General features: G+C 38.6%; 1 protein-coding gene across 3 annotated transcripts; it reads right to left on the reverse strand.

The window, feature by feature from the left end:
* On the reverse strand, window positions 4295–13398 carry LOC109834232 (methyltransferase-like protein 13). 3 transcript variants are annotated; one of them, XM_020402212.1, is made up of 7 exons: window positions 13127–13398; window positions 12913–13009; window positions 12395–12533; window positions 8430–8512; window positions 5817–5951; window positions 5030–5134; window positions 4295–4854 (listed from the first exon to the last, which is right to left on the reverse strand). In XM_020402212.1, the coding sequence occupies exons 1-7, from the start codon at window positions 13222–13224 to the stop codon at window positions 4729–4731; spliced, it is 783 nt and encodes a 260-aa protein (XP_020257801.1). In that variant the 5' UTR covers window positions 13225–13398; the 3' UTR covers window positions 4295–4728. The 3 variants fall into 3 exon arrangements, with proteins under 3 accessions (XP_020257801.1, XP_020257802.1, XP_020257800.1); XM_020402213.1 differs by lacking the exons at window positions 12395–12533; window positions 12913–13009; window positions 13127–13398 and adding exons at window positions 10320–10458; window positions 10838–10934; window positions 11052–11325 and having other exon boundaries at window positions 4295–4849; XM_020402211.1 differs by lacking the exons at window positions 12395–12533; window positions 12913–13009; window positions 13127–13398 and adding exons at window positions 10320–10458; window positions 10838–10934; window positions 11052–11321.

Genomic DNA, 16215 nt, shown 5'->3' on the forward strand with positions numbered 1-16215 from the left:
TTTCCTTATAGGTTGCAATTGAAACTGGTGTGCCTTGAAATTTTGGTGCTCATACTGTCTGATATTTTTCTTATCCTTTCAGAGTTAAATCTCCTGCTCTGCGGCTCTATCAACAACTGATTGTGGTGGTGGTGTACTCATTGGTATTTCATCTTTACTTCCACGACGGGTACAACCGGTAATGAATCTCTTGAAAGTGGTGTTGCTGACGAAAACGGATACACTTCTTGCTCCTCGATTGTTGTAAGATCTTGCTGCTAACGGCGCCATGAAGTCGATCAAATACTGTGGAGCCTGCTGTGGCTCGGCTCTGCATGCCCAGCTCTCCAGGTATGAGTTTTACCTCGACCACATCCTCGTTTTGATATTTATAATATCAAAAGGAGAGGCATTAATTTCAACAGTAAGTGAATAGAAAAAATACCACGAACACACACACACCACACAACACACACACACACACACATAACACACACACACACACACACACACACACAGCACATATATATATATAAATATATATAGTATTTATATAATATATTATATATCTATAAAGCGTTACACAATACGAATTCATTAAAACATAGATCAATTCAGCGCAATTAGCCTTTCCAATCAACATAAAATAGTTGTCATAAAAAAAATTCTCAATTTTTTGAGATATACGCATATACCGTCCTCACTCATACTAGGAAATCCTTAGCGGACTCTATACATGAATCCTAAGAAACTCTATCCTAGCTCCACGACTCGACACAGGATGATCCTAAGGATACTAGAACTAGAGCTCTGATACCAACTATGACGCCCCTGGGTTCACACAAGGCTGCAGTCCGAGGTGAAACCAGGAATATCAAACCTGCCATGCACCACACCGTGCAATAACACGTTTCACCATCACAATTACTATCACTCTAATTGAATCAACAACAGGTGTAGGTACAAAGCAAGTAAAAAGTAATACACAAAGGACTGATGAACTGATAATGATCAAATAAATATCTCATCATCCAACAAATCGAAATACATAGTCAATGTCTGAATAAATAGACTGGAGTTCCCACAATATTCAAATACATAAAATCTGAACAAAGGAAAGCAAGGCACACCGCCTTTACAACATCTATGACATAGTTCTCAAATGACCAACAAAAATCTAAAGTGGAGCTCCAAATAAAACATAGCTAAAAATAAGCAACTGGACACTAAAGTGTGTCGCCCTCAACCTGCGACTCTCCGGGCTCCTGGCTCGTTACCTGAAAGGGGGAGGGACAACGAGCGTCAAAGCGCTAGCGAGCAACATCACAACCAACCCCAAGGGATAGGGCTCGTTGTATATGAAAATACAGTTTATAGTCCAACACGAGGACTTTAATGGATTATAGTCCAACACGAGGACTTTAATGGATTATAGTCCAACACGAGGACTTTAATGGATTATAGTCCAACACGAGGACTGAAATAATGTAGTTTTGCCCGATACCTGGACCAAATAGCAATTATCGAGGAGATATGTGAAAAGTTATACTTATACAAGTCTCACACGCTTCTCGGCATGTGATTCTAAATTTAGTACTCTCAAGTCATCTATCATGCTCAGATATATGGCAAAAACCAAAACTAGTATTAGATAATCGAGGCAAAACCCCCGAGCACATGAAACATACAGCAAATCTAACAGTGCACAAAACTGGGCGGCGGTCGACCGACCCGGTCGACCGCATACGGATATGAACCTCACTGTTCAGCAGATACATTCACGGTCGACCGGCGCGGTCGACCGCCAAGATGTCGCGGTCGACCGCCCCGATCGACCGCGCAAAGAGCAGACGGGCTCTGCCCTTGCTGCGCGCCCAGCGGTTGACCGATGCGGTCGACCGCGAGGCAGACAGAACCCGGATCTGGGTTTTCTGTCAGCTTCTAAACCTAAAAATTTCTTTTCTCCCTTGAGTTAAGCAGCAACATAGCATATTTAAATTGTCATATAACAGATAAATAAAGGAAGCTTACACATTTAGAAATCATTACCAAGATCCCAAACATAATTAAACATGATCTATGTATAGTTAAAACAATAGAACAGAAATTTTCTCCTTTTAAAACGTATTCAGATCTAGATCTCTATCATAAAATTCGTCGGTGAGTTTACAAACTGAAAACATTTATCTTTTATATCATGTGTCATAAGGGATCTATTGTATCTACAAAAATACGATTTTTTGGCTCATAAAACCAAGTAAAAACTCAAATTTTGCATGAAAACAAAAGGGATGTGGAGTTGGGCGAGAAGTTACTCGCCTCTGATGGGAACAAGGGTCCTGAATCTGCAGGAGAACAATCCCCTTCGCTGAATCCCTCCAAAAATCCGCTGAAAATCCTTCGAAACTCCTCCAAAATCGCCAAGAAAAGATCTAGGGTTTGGGAGAGAAGAGGGGGGCTGCTAAGGTTTAGAAAACAGAAGAAAAAGGGGTGTTTTCGGGTAGAAGATGTTATATATGAGCGGTCAAACCCGAAATAAAACCTGAAATCCGAACAGACCCGAAACTGAAAAAAATAACTAGAAAATAACCTTCAGTATTTTGGTCATAACTTTCGCATCCAACCTCAGAATGAGGTGATCTAAGACTTGTTGGAAATCTCTTGAAGATACCTATAACTTTTGTCTTTTAAGTTTTTCCAAATTCTAACTACATCTGTGAGAAAAAAAAACAAAATCTCTCCGCTAATCATAAATTTCCAGATTTATACATCGAGCATGAGTTGTGCATTTGCTCTTATATATATACATTTATACATTGAATTGATCTCAAACCAATTCTTAGCATACTCAAATATCATAATATGTTATTTATAAATATATAACATATTTATTATTATTTATCATAAAATATTCAAATTTTTGGGGTTTTACATAACTGAACTTAAATACCTTATAGTTTACCAAAGTTATATTTATATACCTCCACTTGTATCTTGCTGCACATTTTTATTTTATTTTAGATAGCGTATCTTGCTGCATTTAAATATCCTAATGTTTTCTAGAATTTTATGTTTGTATCTTCTGTCATGTTACCTAAACATAAGAATGCTCTTTGTAGGTCTCCTATATGAGCGTCATGGTATAATTTTAGGATAATTTTATGTTTTCTACTCTTTCCATAAATACTTTATTAACATGCAATTATCCATTAATATATTATTATACATTACTAATAATTAATATGATGTAGAATTTTACAAAAACGTTGGAAGTTTTAAAGACCAAATTATACAAATTTAAAGTGACATTGTTAATTAATTTAGTTTAATTAGTATTAGAATGTAATATTAAAAAAGAGTAGGGGTAATATAGTCACTGAAAAAATTTTCCACTAACTCTCTCCTTTAAAGGGAAGTATGATTAGGAAAACGTGAGAATATTCTCTCAGATTTTCTCATATGATATTCACATGTCAATGCTAATGCTGTTGAATTTACTAAGAAAACTACTCGATTTTTGTTTTAAACCTACACTAATTTTATTTTAAAATATAATTGAAGTAGGTAGTAGTAAATTCAACGAAAGTTGGACAAAAGCAAGCTCTAATACGATATATTAGTATGTGGTGTAAAATGGGAACATCCAGAGGCATGTTGCCATGTTTGCATAATAAGAGGTACTGATGTGCCAAAAACAAGTGAACGTATGTTAAGTATAAAGTGGGGGTATTACTTAAGTGCTAAATTAACCCATATTTTCCTCCACATCTTTGAATAAACCGAAAATTTGGCAGGTACTCGGAGAAGTACAATTATGAAGAGGGGAATAAAAATTGTTTATGTGTACACAGAACTGATCACTGATGTCATGTTTAATGTCAGGAAACGTGATGGTTGTGGCTTCGACCTTTGGGCTTTCTATCTACTCCTTCGCGTTTGTTTTAGACAAGTAGTAACGAAGTTGCGATGAGAACATCGAAGCAAAAGGACAAATGTGAACACGTTTGCCTTTGTTCTGTTTCCTCTCTTAAATCGGAGCTGCATGATAAGAATCCCAAGAAAGCCAAAGCCCTGAACGACTCAGACGAACAGCAACCAACTTCGAAAGAATAACTACACGTAGGAACGTCGGCGATGCACTTCAACGCTGTAGACTCAAGGGTCAGATACGTGCTAAGCTGAAACGCAACACGTAAAGAGGAAACAAGAAGCTAGGCAGATAAGAACGGCAACAAATTTGGGACTAATAACACACCCGCAGAAGACAACAACATTCAGTAAGCTAACGTGAGCAGCATACTCCGGCAAGTCAGAGTCCCATGACGATCATTCTATCCAAATCATGACAAAATCTTTGATGCAGTCAAAACTACAGCCAAACAGATATATGAACCTCTGTCCTAATTTACTGCTGTATCGTACAACAACAATAATAATGTGGGACCATTTCGATGAAAGTGAAACAGCAAGTAAATAAAGTTTCGGTACAAATATCCCCCGACTAAAATTTAGAAGACTCGCGTGCAGATTATTCTGAGACAGGAGCATTCATTTTCCATGTAGCAGCCTACTTTGCTGACATGAAAATACTACACGCGACCACCCTAACTTTTGTTTCTTTTTTTCCTCACTTCCCTTCTCAACCCCAACTTTCAACTTTTCCAGCATGACCAAAGACGAATAATCCTAGCTCTTCAGCATACTCGCTCATTTGATTTGTGATTTCGAAATCCTTCAACTGGGTGAAATTCAATATTCATCCACGCATGTCCTGAATAAGTAATCTTCATCTTCGAGTTCATCATGTAGCATATTAAAGGATGGCCTAATAGAAACATGATTGCAGCATTCGTTGCTCTTTAGTGACCTTCTGCCCTGATGACAAAATTAATCCAGAAATAAATCTTAATATTATGAAATTTTTTTAAGGAAATGCTGCCAAAGGAGTCGGCAAAAGATAAGTGATGACCTTCTTGAGAGACCCATATAACATTTAAACAAGAGGAGAAGTAGCAATCAAAGATATAGGATTAATTTTTCTGAATCTGACCTTCTGCAAGGCGTAGAAGAAATAATGGAATCCATCTCCAAATGTATTCCATTCAATGGACCAGGTAAAAGATGGTGCTTCGAACAGCAGACGCCTGAAGTGTGGCTGTGAGCAAAAATTAGGCTTACAAATTGGTTTATAATGAAGATTATAAATACATTATATATGTATGTATACACCCACACACATACATATATACATATATATTACATTGTATATCATATCATGCATATTTAGTGAGAGAGATATGAGAGAAAGAAGAGAGAGTCGAGCTAGGCTGGTATTAATAGTATTGAAGATGCAGATACTATCATTTAAAATTATAATTTGAATTTCCAATTTGGAATTCCGTACCATTGCATGTGATGTAATTTTCAAGGACTAACTAGAAACAAAAATTCCAATAACTTCGTTGCGTTTTTAATTACATATCATGGGATAAAAATTTAATCCAAAAATTCTGAAACGTTGATTTTCAAATCATGTGATACATGGGTAGAACATGCTACAATCCTTCATAATTTACTTTCTTAGGTTGTTGATGAATAGTACATCACATCCTAAAGTATGGATTTCCAATTTGAAAATTAATTATTCAAGATTTGATTCGATCGTGTTCACGTCATGGATACTATTAATAATAGCCTAGCTCAATTTTGTGTATGCGGTGTGAGCGAGGGTACTTTGTGTGTGTGTGTGGGTGTGGACGTAGGTGTGGGTGGCATGCGCACACGGCGTGTCTTGCATATGTATTTGTTTTTGTGTGTAAAGTTCTTCAGTTTTATACCTGTCCGAAGGATATGGAAATGAATTTGCCGTCTGGTTTCAAAATTCTGTGAACACCCTCCAACATTTTCATCACCTTGCGTACTGTCTCAGGATGAGGTTTCCATGGGTCACCACTATCCACGAACAAGACATCCTTCATAAAAAAGAACATGTTGTTTACATAAGTTGTCTACAAGTACAGAAGAATCAGCATGGCATCTAATTGCAAGAACTGTTATAAGAAAATAGGATGCCAACATTCATCATATATTTTCTTGAATCAATCTTCCAATCCACATAAATATTTGCCATCTTAACAGGCCACCAGGATTCAAATGTGGAATCAGCCTCATCTCCACAAAATCACGACAGAGAAGAGTTAACAAAAACTTACCGAATTTTAATGATTGATTGTTGGTTTACATCAGCCCTCTACCATTACGTGCTGAATTGCAGTCAAGATATTAACTAAGGCCAGTTAGGTATAAATCTAACATGCCAGGACATTGGACACAAGGAAATTTTTATTATGCAAATACATAGCTCTATTCCTGCAGACTGAAAGAAATATACACGAGCAAAGAAAAATGGCAGTCCCTACTAACAATGTAAGTTGAAAAGCTGGAATTGACAAATCATGAGATAAGATATCACAAGAAAACAGCCAATAAACAAGAGTCCAATAGTTCCTCCTTTGCATACTAGCGTTAATAACTGTGAGTTGAAAGGAGTTAGTAAAATGTGAGAAACTTTCATTGCGCCTTGAACATCCTTGTGCCTTGAGTATTAAGAAGATGAGATGGTAAAGGAGCTGGAAAAATCAGGAGAGCAGCACTTGCTGCTTGCGCTTATTATGTGTGGCAGATGAGAAATGAGGTTGTGTTCATTAACATACAACCTGATGTTGGGAAAAACTGGAAGCAAGTCCTATTCTCTTTAAAAATTAAACTGAGTAGGATTGTGAGGATGCGTGAAATCCCTCCAACAGAGCATGGTGTGCAAGGCACAGAATTCAGCCGGAGTTTAGTCAAAAACAAAGAGATTTTTCTTGGGGTCAGATATCATAGGGTCTGTATTTAGCAGTTTTTTTGTATTAATTTCAGAGGCTAAGTATAGAGCCATAGGCCATTTGTGTTGATGAGTCTGTAGAGAAGAGTTGTATAACATAGTGTGCATTTTGGTTTGTTCAAATGATAGGATACTGCCTATCATTTATTTGCAAATATGGAGTGTGCAACCACTGTTTGCTTCGGTAATGAAAAATCTAACATTTCTTGTCAAAAAAATGCGAGAAACTAAATGTGTGGAACTTATACTCTGGAAATAAGCTGCATAAAGAAGGAAAGAACAAGCGTTATTGCACTTTAACACTAGGAAGTTTCATCCATTTTTAACTTTGATACCACGACGTTTAATTTTGCCCAAATGATAACCCTAGAGTTTCACCTTTACACTTTTGTACCTTTTGTTACATGGCCATCAAAGTTTCTGTTTAAAAGGCATAATTTGATTATGACATGATTTTTTTTTTTGGACTTTTATACCCCTAAATTGAAAGGGGAGAATCCCTTCCTTCCTTTCCATCTATTTAAACAAAGACCCGGTTACAATAAAACCCTACTCATTTCATCATTTGCCCCAACCTTTTCTCCTTCACTTTGTACATGCTGTTATCATGATTGTGAGTTGTTTTTCTCAAATTTCCACTGAATATAATGTTCTCTTCAAATACATAACCAAATCACCAAGTATTAAACATAACTAAGAAAGTGGACAATTAATAAATTGATCATACTTCTGCGAAAGCCTAAATGTTTATCCCCAATTTTAACCTAATTTAGTAATCGTACTTTGAGAATTCAGAAAAATTGGGAAGAAACCAAAATTGCAAAAAATATAAAGTACTTGTGTAATTTTATCCCCCTCTGTTGAATTAATGAGATTAACTGCAGTTTAAAAGATTTGGAGTATCATTCAGGCAAAGTTAAGCTTTAATATATCAAAGAACTAAACCATGCTGACACAATTCACTCAAAGAAACACACTAAGCAAAGCATGGTAGTAAATAGAAGAGAAGAACATGTCTCATATCTCAAGTAAGGGATTACGTTTTTGAGGAAAGACAAGCTTGAAAGGAGAAACAAGCCCTTGCAAAGAGAGAACATCGCTAATTTGTCCTAGTGGACAAATCAATCATGACGAACCTCCGCCACTTTCAGTAGTCTCCATGCACCTTGAAGTCAAATATTGCATAACAAGTATATGACAATGTGATCCAATGTTTGATCTGAAAATTTGTTTGCTTATTATAGATGGAGAAATTCAAACCCAGAATAACCGGTATGGAAAAGGAATGTTATGCTATATGAGTTAACCTCACTGTAAATAAGAATCTATAGCAAAGGGAAATCAGTTGAATTCTTTGACCAATTGTATAATGTGCTAATGTGTTTCTGATGTAGTAAACATGTTGTAATCTCATTTAGAGCACGTTATCTAACCATCCACATTGTTTGAAGAAGTGAAAAAGATAACCGTGTGAATTCCCTGTGAGGAAACAAGATAACAAGTAAGAAAATGAGAGGGGAAAAAAGATAATACCCCCAACTTATATGCTGTTTTTATGTCTTACCATGGTTCCTTTCTCAATGACAACATCGAAGCATTCATTTGTAAAGGGTAGGTCTAGCATATCCGCCTGAAGCACTTTGATATCTACACATAAAATGCATTACAAGTCAAAAAAGATGGGATAAAAATAAGGGTAAAGTTCACAAAATTAAATAGAACTTCGCTGGGTTTTGCATAAAACTACCAAAAAACTATTTTAAGGGTTATTATGATATGAAAAATTCCTCAAGGACCCAAAATATGGGACCAATAGAGGGGACAAGTGAGTTGTCCCCCTCCTATTGGATAATGAGTTGGTCATCATTAATGATGGCCAACTCATTATCCAATAGGAGGGGAACACCTCACTTGTCCCCTCTATTGGTCCTATATTTTGGGTCCCTGTAGCAAAGCTCTTACGATATTAGTCCCCTCAAATCTTTAATATTATGATATTAGTTCCCCAAATCCTTGAAATTTTAAATTAGTACCCAAATCTCATAACTATGTTGAAATTAGTTCCCCTAGTTTGGGGTTGTTGGATTTGGGATGGAATATTCCTTTTCTTTAACTTTTGGAGTGGATTGACCATTATACCCCCTGATTATGAAACCAAACTCATTACCCACTTAGCTCATACAGTTTTATAACCCCAAACATGTTTCATTGCAAACCCAAACTCATTTCAACCATCATCTCCCTCTTCCCCTCTCCTCTCCCCAATCATCAAAAGCTAAGATCATCTCCTCACTGCACCAACATTTCCCATACATGCCACTAAGGGAATTCAGAAAACAAGCATCCAAGTTACCAAATTGCAATGGATTGCGTCTCTTCACTCAATCTCGTTGAACATCTCAAGGTTTCAGTGGCTTAAAGGGAAATAATGGTGCTCCAGCACTTTAAAATGGTTTTTTTGGGTGCAGGTCAAGTGTTTGATGATTGAGCAAGAGAGGTGCCAATTATGCCATTGGCAATGATGCAGATGTTGGGGTTGGGCTCTGTGGTGGCTTGAAGGGAGGAGAGGAGGATCAAGGTGATATAGAGGAAGAGAAGTTTGAGATTGAGCTTGGACTAGTTCCACAGGGAGAAGTGAGATGAGCACTTGAGCTTTAGCCTTTAGTTGTTCATGCTCTTTTAACTTTAAGAATGCGAGAGACAGATGTATCTGTAATATATCAATATCAGTCATGTTCAGGAGGTGAGGTCTCAGATGAGGAGGTAGCCGGACGAGCAGGACAGGATGGCAAAGGAGGTTGGGATGTTGAAGAAGAAAGGAGAAAGAGGGGATGATATTGGTAATTACCCATCTATGGTTAATAATAATCCAACCATGGTTGAGTGATTCCGATGGATTACATAACAAAGGGACTAAATTCAAATATCAATATTTTGGGAGACCAATATTAAAATATTAAAGATTTGAGGGACAAATATTGAAATAACCCTTTTTTATTAGAGAAAACTACCATAACATTTTCACTAAACTACACATTGGTTAGTAAGTTATCATGTGCTTCGCATGTTACATGTTTTCCCTCTCCTGTTGTCAAGCATAGTTTAGACCTTTTATTCAAACCATTAACATGATTAGCACAAATTTTCAATAGTCCATGGTAATTTTTTGCAGTCTTCAAATTCATGATTATTTTTTTCTAACAATGAAAAGATTATTGCTAGTTATTATGCAAACACACCCCCACACCCCCCCCCCCCCATAAAACAAGGAAAAATTATTGTTAGTTATGCAACAGCCAACCCATCCCGACCCCCCTGCACCCCCCAAAAAAAACCCAAATAATACAAACAAAAAGTTCCATGAATTAGTGAACTTTACACCCAAAAAAATCAAACTACGATGTAAATTAACTCAAAAAAGGAGGGAAAACTAGAAAGAGAAAACAGGTGAGACCTTTGATGCCTTTATCGGATAATCGATTTTGCATCCTGTGAACAGCGACAGAAGAGAGGTCGATGCAAGTGAGCTGGGTGATTCCATCGCTCAGCAGATCTTCACACAGCCTTGAATTCCCACAACCCAATTCCAGAACCTATTATTAGATCAATGATGATTATTGAGAAACAATAGGTTTCACCTTCAATTAGTAGCTACATTACCCAAAAAAAAAAGCCCTCTACCCGACTGATAAAAAAATCTCTGATCTTTTATAAGTGACAATTAAACCATCATCATTTGGATGTAAAAATTGACTTCTAATTCAACAATAATGCATATGGTTATCCAAGAGCTCATACAATTGTCATGTTAGTTTTCCCGTTCAAGTTAAGTTTGTAGAGATTGGAACTGAGGGGGCGAAGTTCTCAGTTTTGAAACCTTAAGAGGGGTGTTTTGTCAATCACGCAACCCTCAAGGGGGTTTTCTGTAATTTACCCTTAATTAGTAAATGAGATGAGAGGAGAAAACCTTACAGAATGAGAGGGGTTGATGTGGCGGCGGATGAGGTGTTGGAAATGGGAGTAATCTTTCAACCATTCGTAATGATCTTCCACTGCGAATCGCTCGTCCCTGTCATTCCATTTTTAGTAAAAAAAAAAAAATTAAAGTAGGAGGGGAAAAGTTTGGGTTTTTTTAAGGAAAATAAGTTTAGGGTTTTTGTTGTCTTTTGAAAGAAAGCAAAGATACCAGTAGTGAGGATCTAAGTAGGAGGAAGCGGACTTGGGAGCTGGGTCGATAGCTGACGACGCCATGGAACTGCAACTGCTATTGCTTTCTTCAACCATGGCCAACTGGAGAATCCTTAGATCGAGCTCCCGCTAAAAATTATTCATATAAGAAAGACGAGGAAGAGGAAATTGAGATTTAATTAGTAAAATTAAAGTTAAAATATCAAAAAAAAGAAGGTTATTTTTATCTTAGTCCCTCTAATCTTCAACGATTCCGTATTATCCGTCAAATCTACGAAAGTACTCATTTAGTCCATCAAAACCTAGGGTTACTACAACTTGGTCTCTCAATGACGAAAATAACCTAGCTAGGCGTTTTTTTTAAGGGTTATTTGCAATTTAATACTTTACAATTTACACCTTTTAAACTTTGATACCCAGAGTTTTTTGACACTTGATACCTAAAATTTGCACATTTTTCAACTTTGATAACCCAAATTTTTTTACACTTAGACGTCTCAAAGCTTACGCAATTTTAACTTCCATACCCCGAAGTTCCACACTTTTTAAATTTGACACTTCAAAGTTAACACATTTTTAACTTTGATACCTTAAAATTTGGGGTAACAAAGTGTCAAAAATAAATGTTTGAGATGTCGCAGTTAAAAGGTGTAAAGTTTTTTTAACAAAGTGTCATAAAATTTTAAGGTATCAAATTTAAAAAGCTTATAAACGTTAGGTTATTGTTATAGTATTCTTGCCCATGGACATACGGCGTATTAGCAAACAAACAGATGTATCCTTATACGTCTTGCCCGCTCAACTGGATGGCCCAAATCCCCAGAGTCTGACTCGGTCAATTCGTCAAGTCGACATTCTTCCATGCCGACACGAAAGGCGATGTTAGTTGATCCTCTCGTCCTGGACGGCTCGCCAAGAGTCAACTCGACTACTCGTTCAGAATACCTCTTGAAACCGTCTCGAAACGGCGTTACTTCTCGACGAAGCTATCCTCACTGGCTACCTGTCTGCATCGCCATGACAGGCTCATTATTTCTCTAGCCCCGATAGTCTTCATGATTCATCGAACCACGAAAAAAAGGTTCATGATATTTAGTGAACTTTACACCCAAAAAATCAAACTACGACGTAAATTAACTCAAAAAAGGAGGGAAAACTAGAAAGAGAAAACAGGTGAGACCTTTGATGCCTTTATCGGATAATCGATTTTGCATCCTGTGAACAGCGACAGAAGAAAAAAAGGTTCATGATATTTAGTGAACTTTACACCCAAAAAATCAAACTACGACGTAAATTAACTCAAAAAAGGAGGGAAAACTAGAAAGAGAAAACAGGTGAGACCTTTGATGCCTTTATCGGATAATCGATTTTGCATCCTGTGAACAGCGACAGAAGAGAGGTCGATGCAAGTGAGCTGGGTGATTCCATCGCTCAGCAGATCTTCACACAGCCTTGAATTCCCACAACCCAATTCCAGAACCTATTATTAGATCAATGATGATTATTGAGAAACAATAGGTTTCACCTTCAATTAGTAGCTACATTACCCAAAAAAAAAAGCCCTCTACCCGACTGATAAAAAAATCTCTGATCTTTTATAAGTGACAATTAAACCATCATCATTTGGATGTAAAAATTGACTTCTAATTCAACAATAATGCATATGGTTATCCAAGAGCTCATACAATTGTCATGTTAGTTTTCCCGTTCAAGTTAAGTTTGTAGAGATTGGAACTGAGGGGGCGAAGTTCTCAGTTTTGAAACCTTAAGAGGGGTGTTTTGTCAATCACGCAACCCTCAAGGGGGTTTTCTGTAATTTACCCTTAATTAGTAAATGAGATGAGAGGAGAAAACCTTACAGAATGAGAGGGGTTGATGTGGCGGCGGATGAGGTGTTGGAAATGGGAGTAATCTTTCAACCATTCGTAATGATCTTCCACTGCGAATCGCTCGTCCCTGTCATTCCATTTTTAGTAAAAAAAAAAAAATTAAAGTAGGAGGGGAAAAGTTTGGGTTTTTTTAAGGAAAATAAGTTTAGGGTTTTTGTTGTCTTTTGAAAGAAAGCAAAGATACCAGTAGTGAGGATCTAAGTAGGAGGAAGCGGACTTGGGAGCTGGGTCGATAGCTGACGACGCCATGGAACTGCAACTGCTATTGCTTTCTTCAACCATGGCCAACTGGAGAATCCTTAGATCGAGCTCCCGCTAAAAATTATTCATATAAGAAAGACGAGGAAGAGGAAATTGAGATTTAATTAGTAAAATTAAAGTTAAAATATCAAAAAAAAGAAGGTTATTTTTATCTTAGTCCCTCTAATCTTCAACGATTCCGTATTATCCGTCAAATCTACGAAAGTACTCATTTAGTCCATCAAAACCTAGGGTTACTACAACTTGGTCTCTCAATGACGAAAATAACCTAGCTAGGCGTTTTTTTTAAGGGTTATTTGCAATTTAATACTTTACAATTTACACCTTTTAAACTTTGATACCCAGAGTTTTTTGACACTTGATACCTAAAATTTGCACATTTTTCAACTTTGATAACCCAAATTTTTTTACACTTAGACGTCTCAAAGCTTACGCAATTTTAACTTCCATACCCCGAAGTTCCACACTTTTTAAATTTGACACTTCAAAGTTAACACATTTTTAACTTTGATACCTTAAAATTTGGGGTAACAAAGTGTCAAAAATAAATGTTTGAGATGTCGCAGTTAAAAGGTGTAAAGTTTTTTTAACAAAGTGTCATAAAATTTTAAGGTATCAAATTTAAAAAGCTTATAAACGTTAGGTTATTGTTATAGTATTCTTGCCCATGGACATACGGCGTATTAGCAAACAAACAGATGTATCCTTATACGTCTTGCCCGCTCAACTGGATGGCCCAAATCCCCAGAGTCTGACTCGGTCAATTCGTCAAGTCGACATTCTTCCATGCCGACACGAAAGGCGATGTTAGTTGATCCTCTCGTCCTGGACGGCTCGCCAAGAGTCAACTCGACTACTCGTTCAGAATACCTCTTGAAACCGTCTCGAAACGGCGTTACTTCTCGACGAAGCTATCCTCACTGGCTACCTGTCTGCATCGCCATGACAGGCTCATTATTTCTCTAGCCCCGATAGTCTTCATGATTCATCGAACCACGTGGGTCACTGTCCCGCCATTGATCACTTCTCATTTAATGTCGAAGTGATATACCCTCTAGTCGCCAGCCGGCACCTGTAAAGCAAAAGCTGACTCAGCTTCCAACCCGCACTTCGCCATCGCCTTTCATCGAACCACGTGGGCCACTATCCCGCCATTGATCACTTCTCATTTAATGTCGAAGTGATATACCCTCTAGTCGCCAGCCGGCACCTGTAAAGCAAAAGCTGACTCAGCTTCCAACCCGCACTTCGCCATCGCCTCACTATGCTCGGCCGAAGTGACCAATTTACCCTTCGTGCTTCGGATATAAATACAGGTATCGTTCGAACTCGGAAAGGGGACTGGAAAAAACATAAATCTGACTTTGGAACATATTACTGCATACAAGAACACACGGTTCTTACTTTCCCCACTCAAGTTCATCAGCTAACTTGATCGTCGGCGGTACAATGGGGGAACTAATCCCCGCCCTCTTACGAGTTTCTACATGTGCAGATTGATCAGCACCCCAATTCAAGAAACCAAACATAAAGTCAGGGAAGGAAGCGACCCCTCTTCAATACTGAATCGAACCTATCCTCTTCTGGATACGATTGAGTGTTTGATCTTAGTCATCAACAGTTTGGCGCCCACCGTAGGCTACTTTTCTTTTTTAAGAAAACATGTCATGTTCCGAGCAAGGGTCTGACCAGTCTCGCCCTGTAGAACACCACAGTTATGTTACTCAAGGTCAACTCGAGAACACTACTCGCAAGCTTGCTCAATCCTTTCAGGAGCAACTCGTCATCTTTACTAACAAAGTCCTTGATCGGCTTGGTCGGCTTCCACAGCCACAACAAGTTTCATCGACTCACTGCCTGCAGACTGAAGATCGGAGATCGGAGACTCTTCTCCACCCTGGAGCATGGCGAGAGGTCCCACCTCGGACTCCTCACATAGTTGTTAAGCAGTCAGGTAGCATTAGACGATCGGGCTCGCTCTCCTGTAGCATACTTTGCCAAGAAGAGCCTCGTCGACAACTTTTCCCTCAACAAGAAAGCACTGGTGAGAGTTCTGGTCCTAGCCATCCTAGAGACCACAATAGAGGAACCTACAGGGCCCATCATCACCACCATACATCTCCAACCTCCTCTACCATCGTAAGGGCCTCTGGTTATGATCGAGTGTACCGGCCGATCGCTGACGCCATCAAGGGAACACCCCCCTCTCTGACGACATAATGAATTACCCGTTCGAGAAGTTTAAAATGCCTCACATAGGAATATATATATAGGCGAAGGAGACCCTTCCAAGCATGTTCAAAACTATTATGATATAATGAGCATGCTCCAAGTTTCAGAAGCAATCCTCTGTCGATGCTTCCCGATCACTCTTGCAGGGAGTGCTAAGTATTGGTGGAATGCTCTTGGAAGGAAATCCATCAGCAGCTTTCGTCAGCTCAGCCAGAAGTTCATCCATCACTTCCTAGCTGATACCAAGTAGAAGCCCCCCCATGTGTTGATTCAGATGAGGCAGGGGCCTGAGGAGAGCCTCCGAGCCTATTTCAAAAGATTTTAGGTGAAGAGACTGGAGGTCAATGACCCAGGAAGTGCAGTCGCCATGTCCACACTCGTTGCGGGCTTGCAGAGCAATGAGTTGGCCGACTCACTTACCAAGAAGCCCATTGACAACTATGAGCAGTTGATGGCTAAGGCACATAGGTACATTGATATGGAGGACGCCCGAGCATATAAGGCATTAAACAGGAGCTTAGAGACCTCTGCTGCCATAACTTCAACATCACTAAGGGCTCCAGTCATTCGTCAACCCTGACAGCCACACCGGTCTTAGCGCCAACTCTAAAATCAGGGAGAGGCCTCCCTGCAAGGCAAGAATGGCCCAAAGACCCCCCAAGATTCGACCATCGCTCTAACTGGACCAATAGGAGGGACCGGCAGAGGGGTCATGAGACAAAAGCAAACCTCACCATCTTCGACATCTCTCTCATCAAAGCTCTCGCCATAGTCCAGAGA

The sequence above is a fragment of the Asparagus officinalis genome, chromosome 3, assembly GCF_001876935.1.
Source record: "Asparagus officinalis chromosome 3, Aspof.V1, whole genome shotgun sequence".
Lineage (NCBI taxonomy): Eukaryota > Viridiplantae > Streptophyta > Magnoliopsida > Asparagales > Asparagaceae > Asparagus > Asparagus officinalis.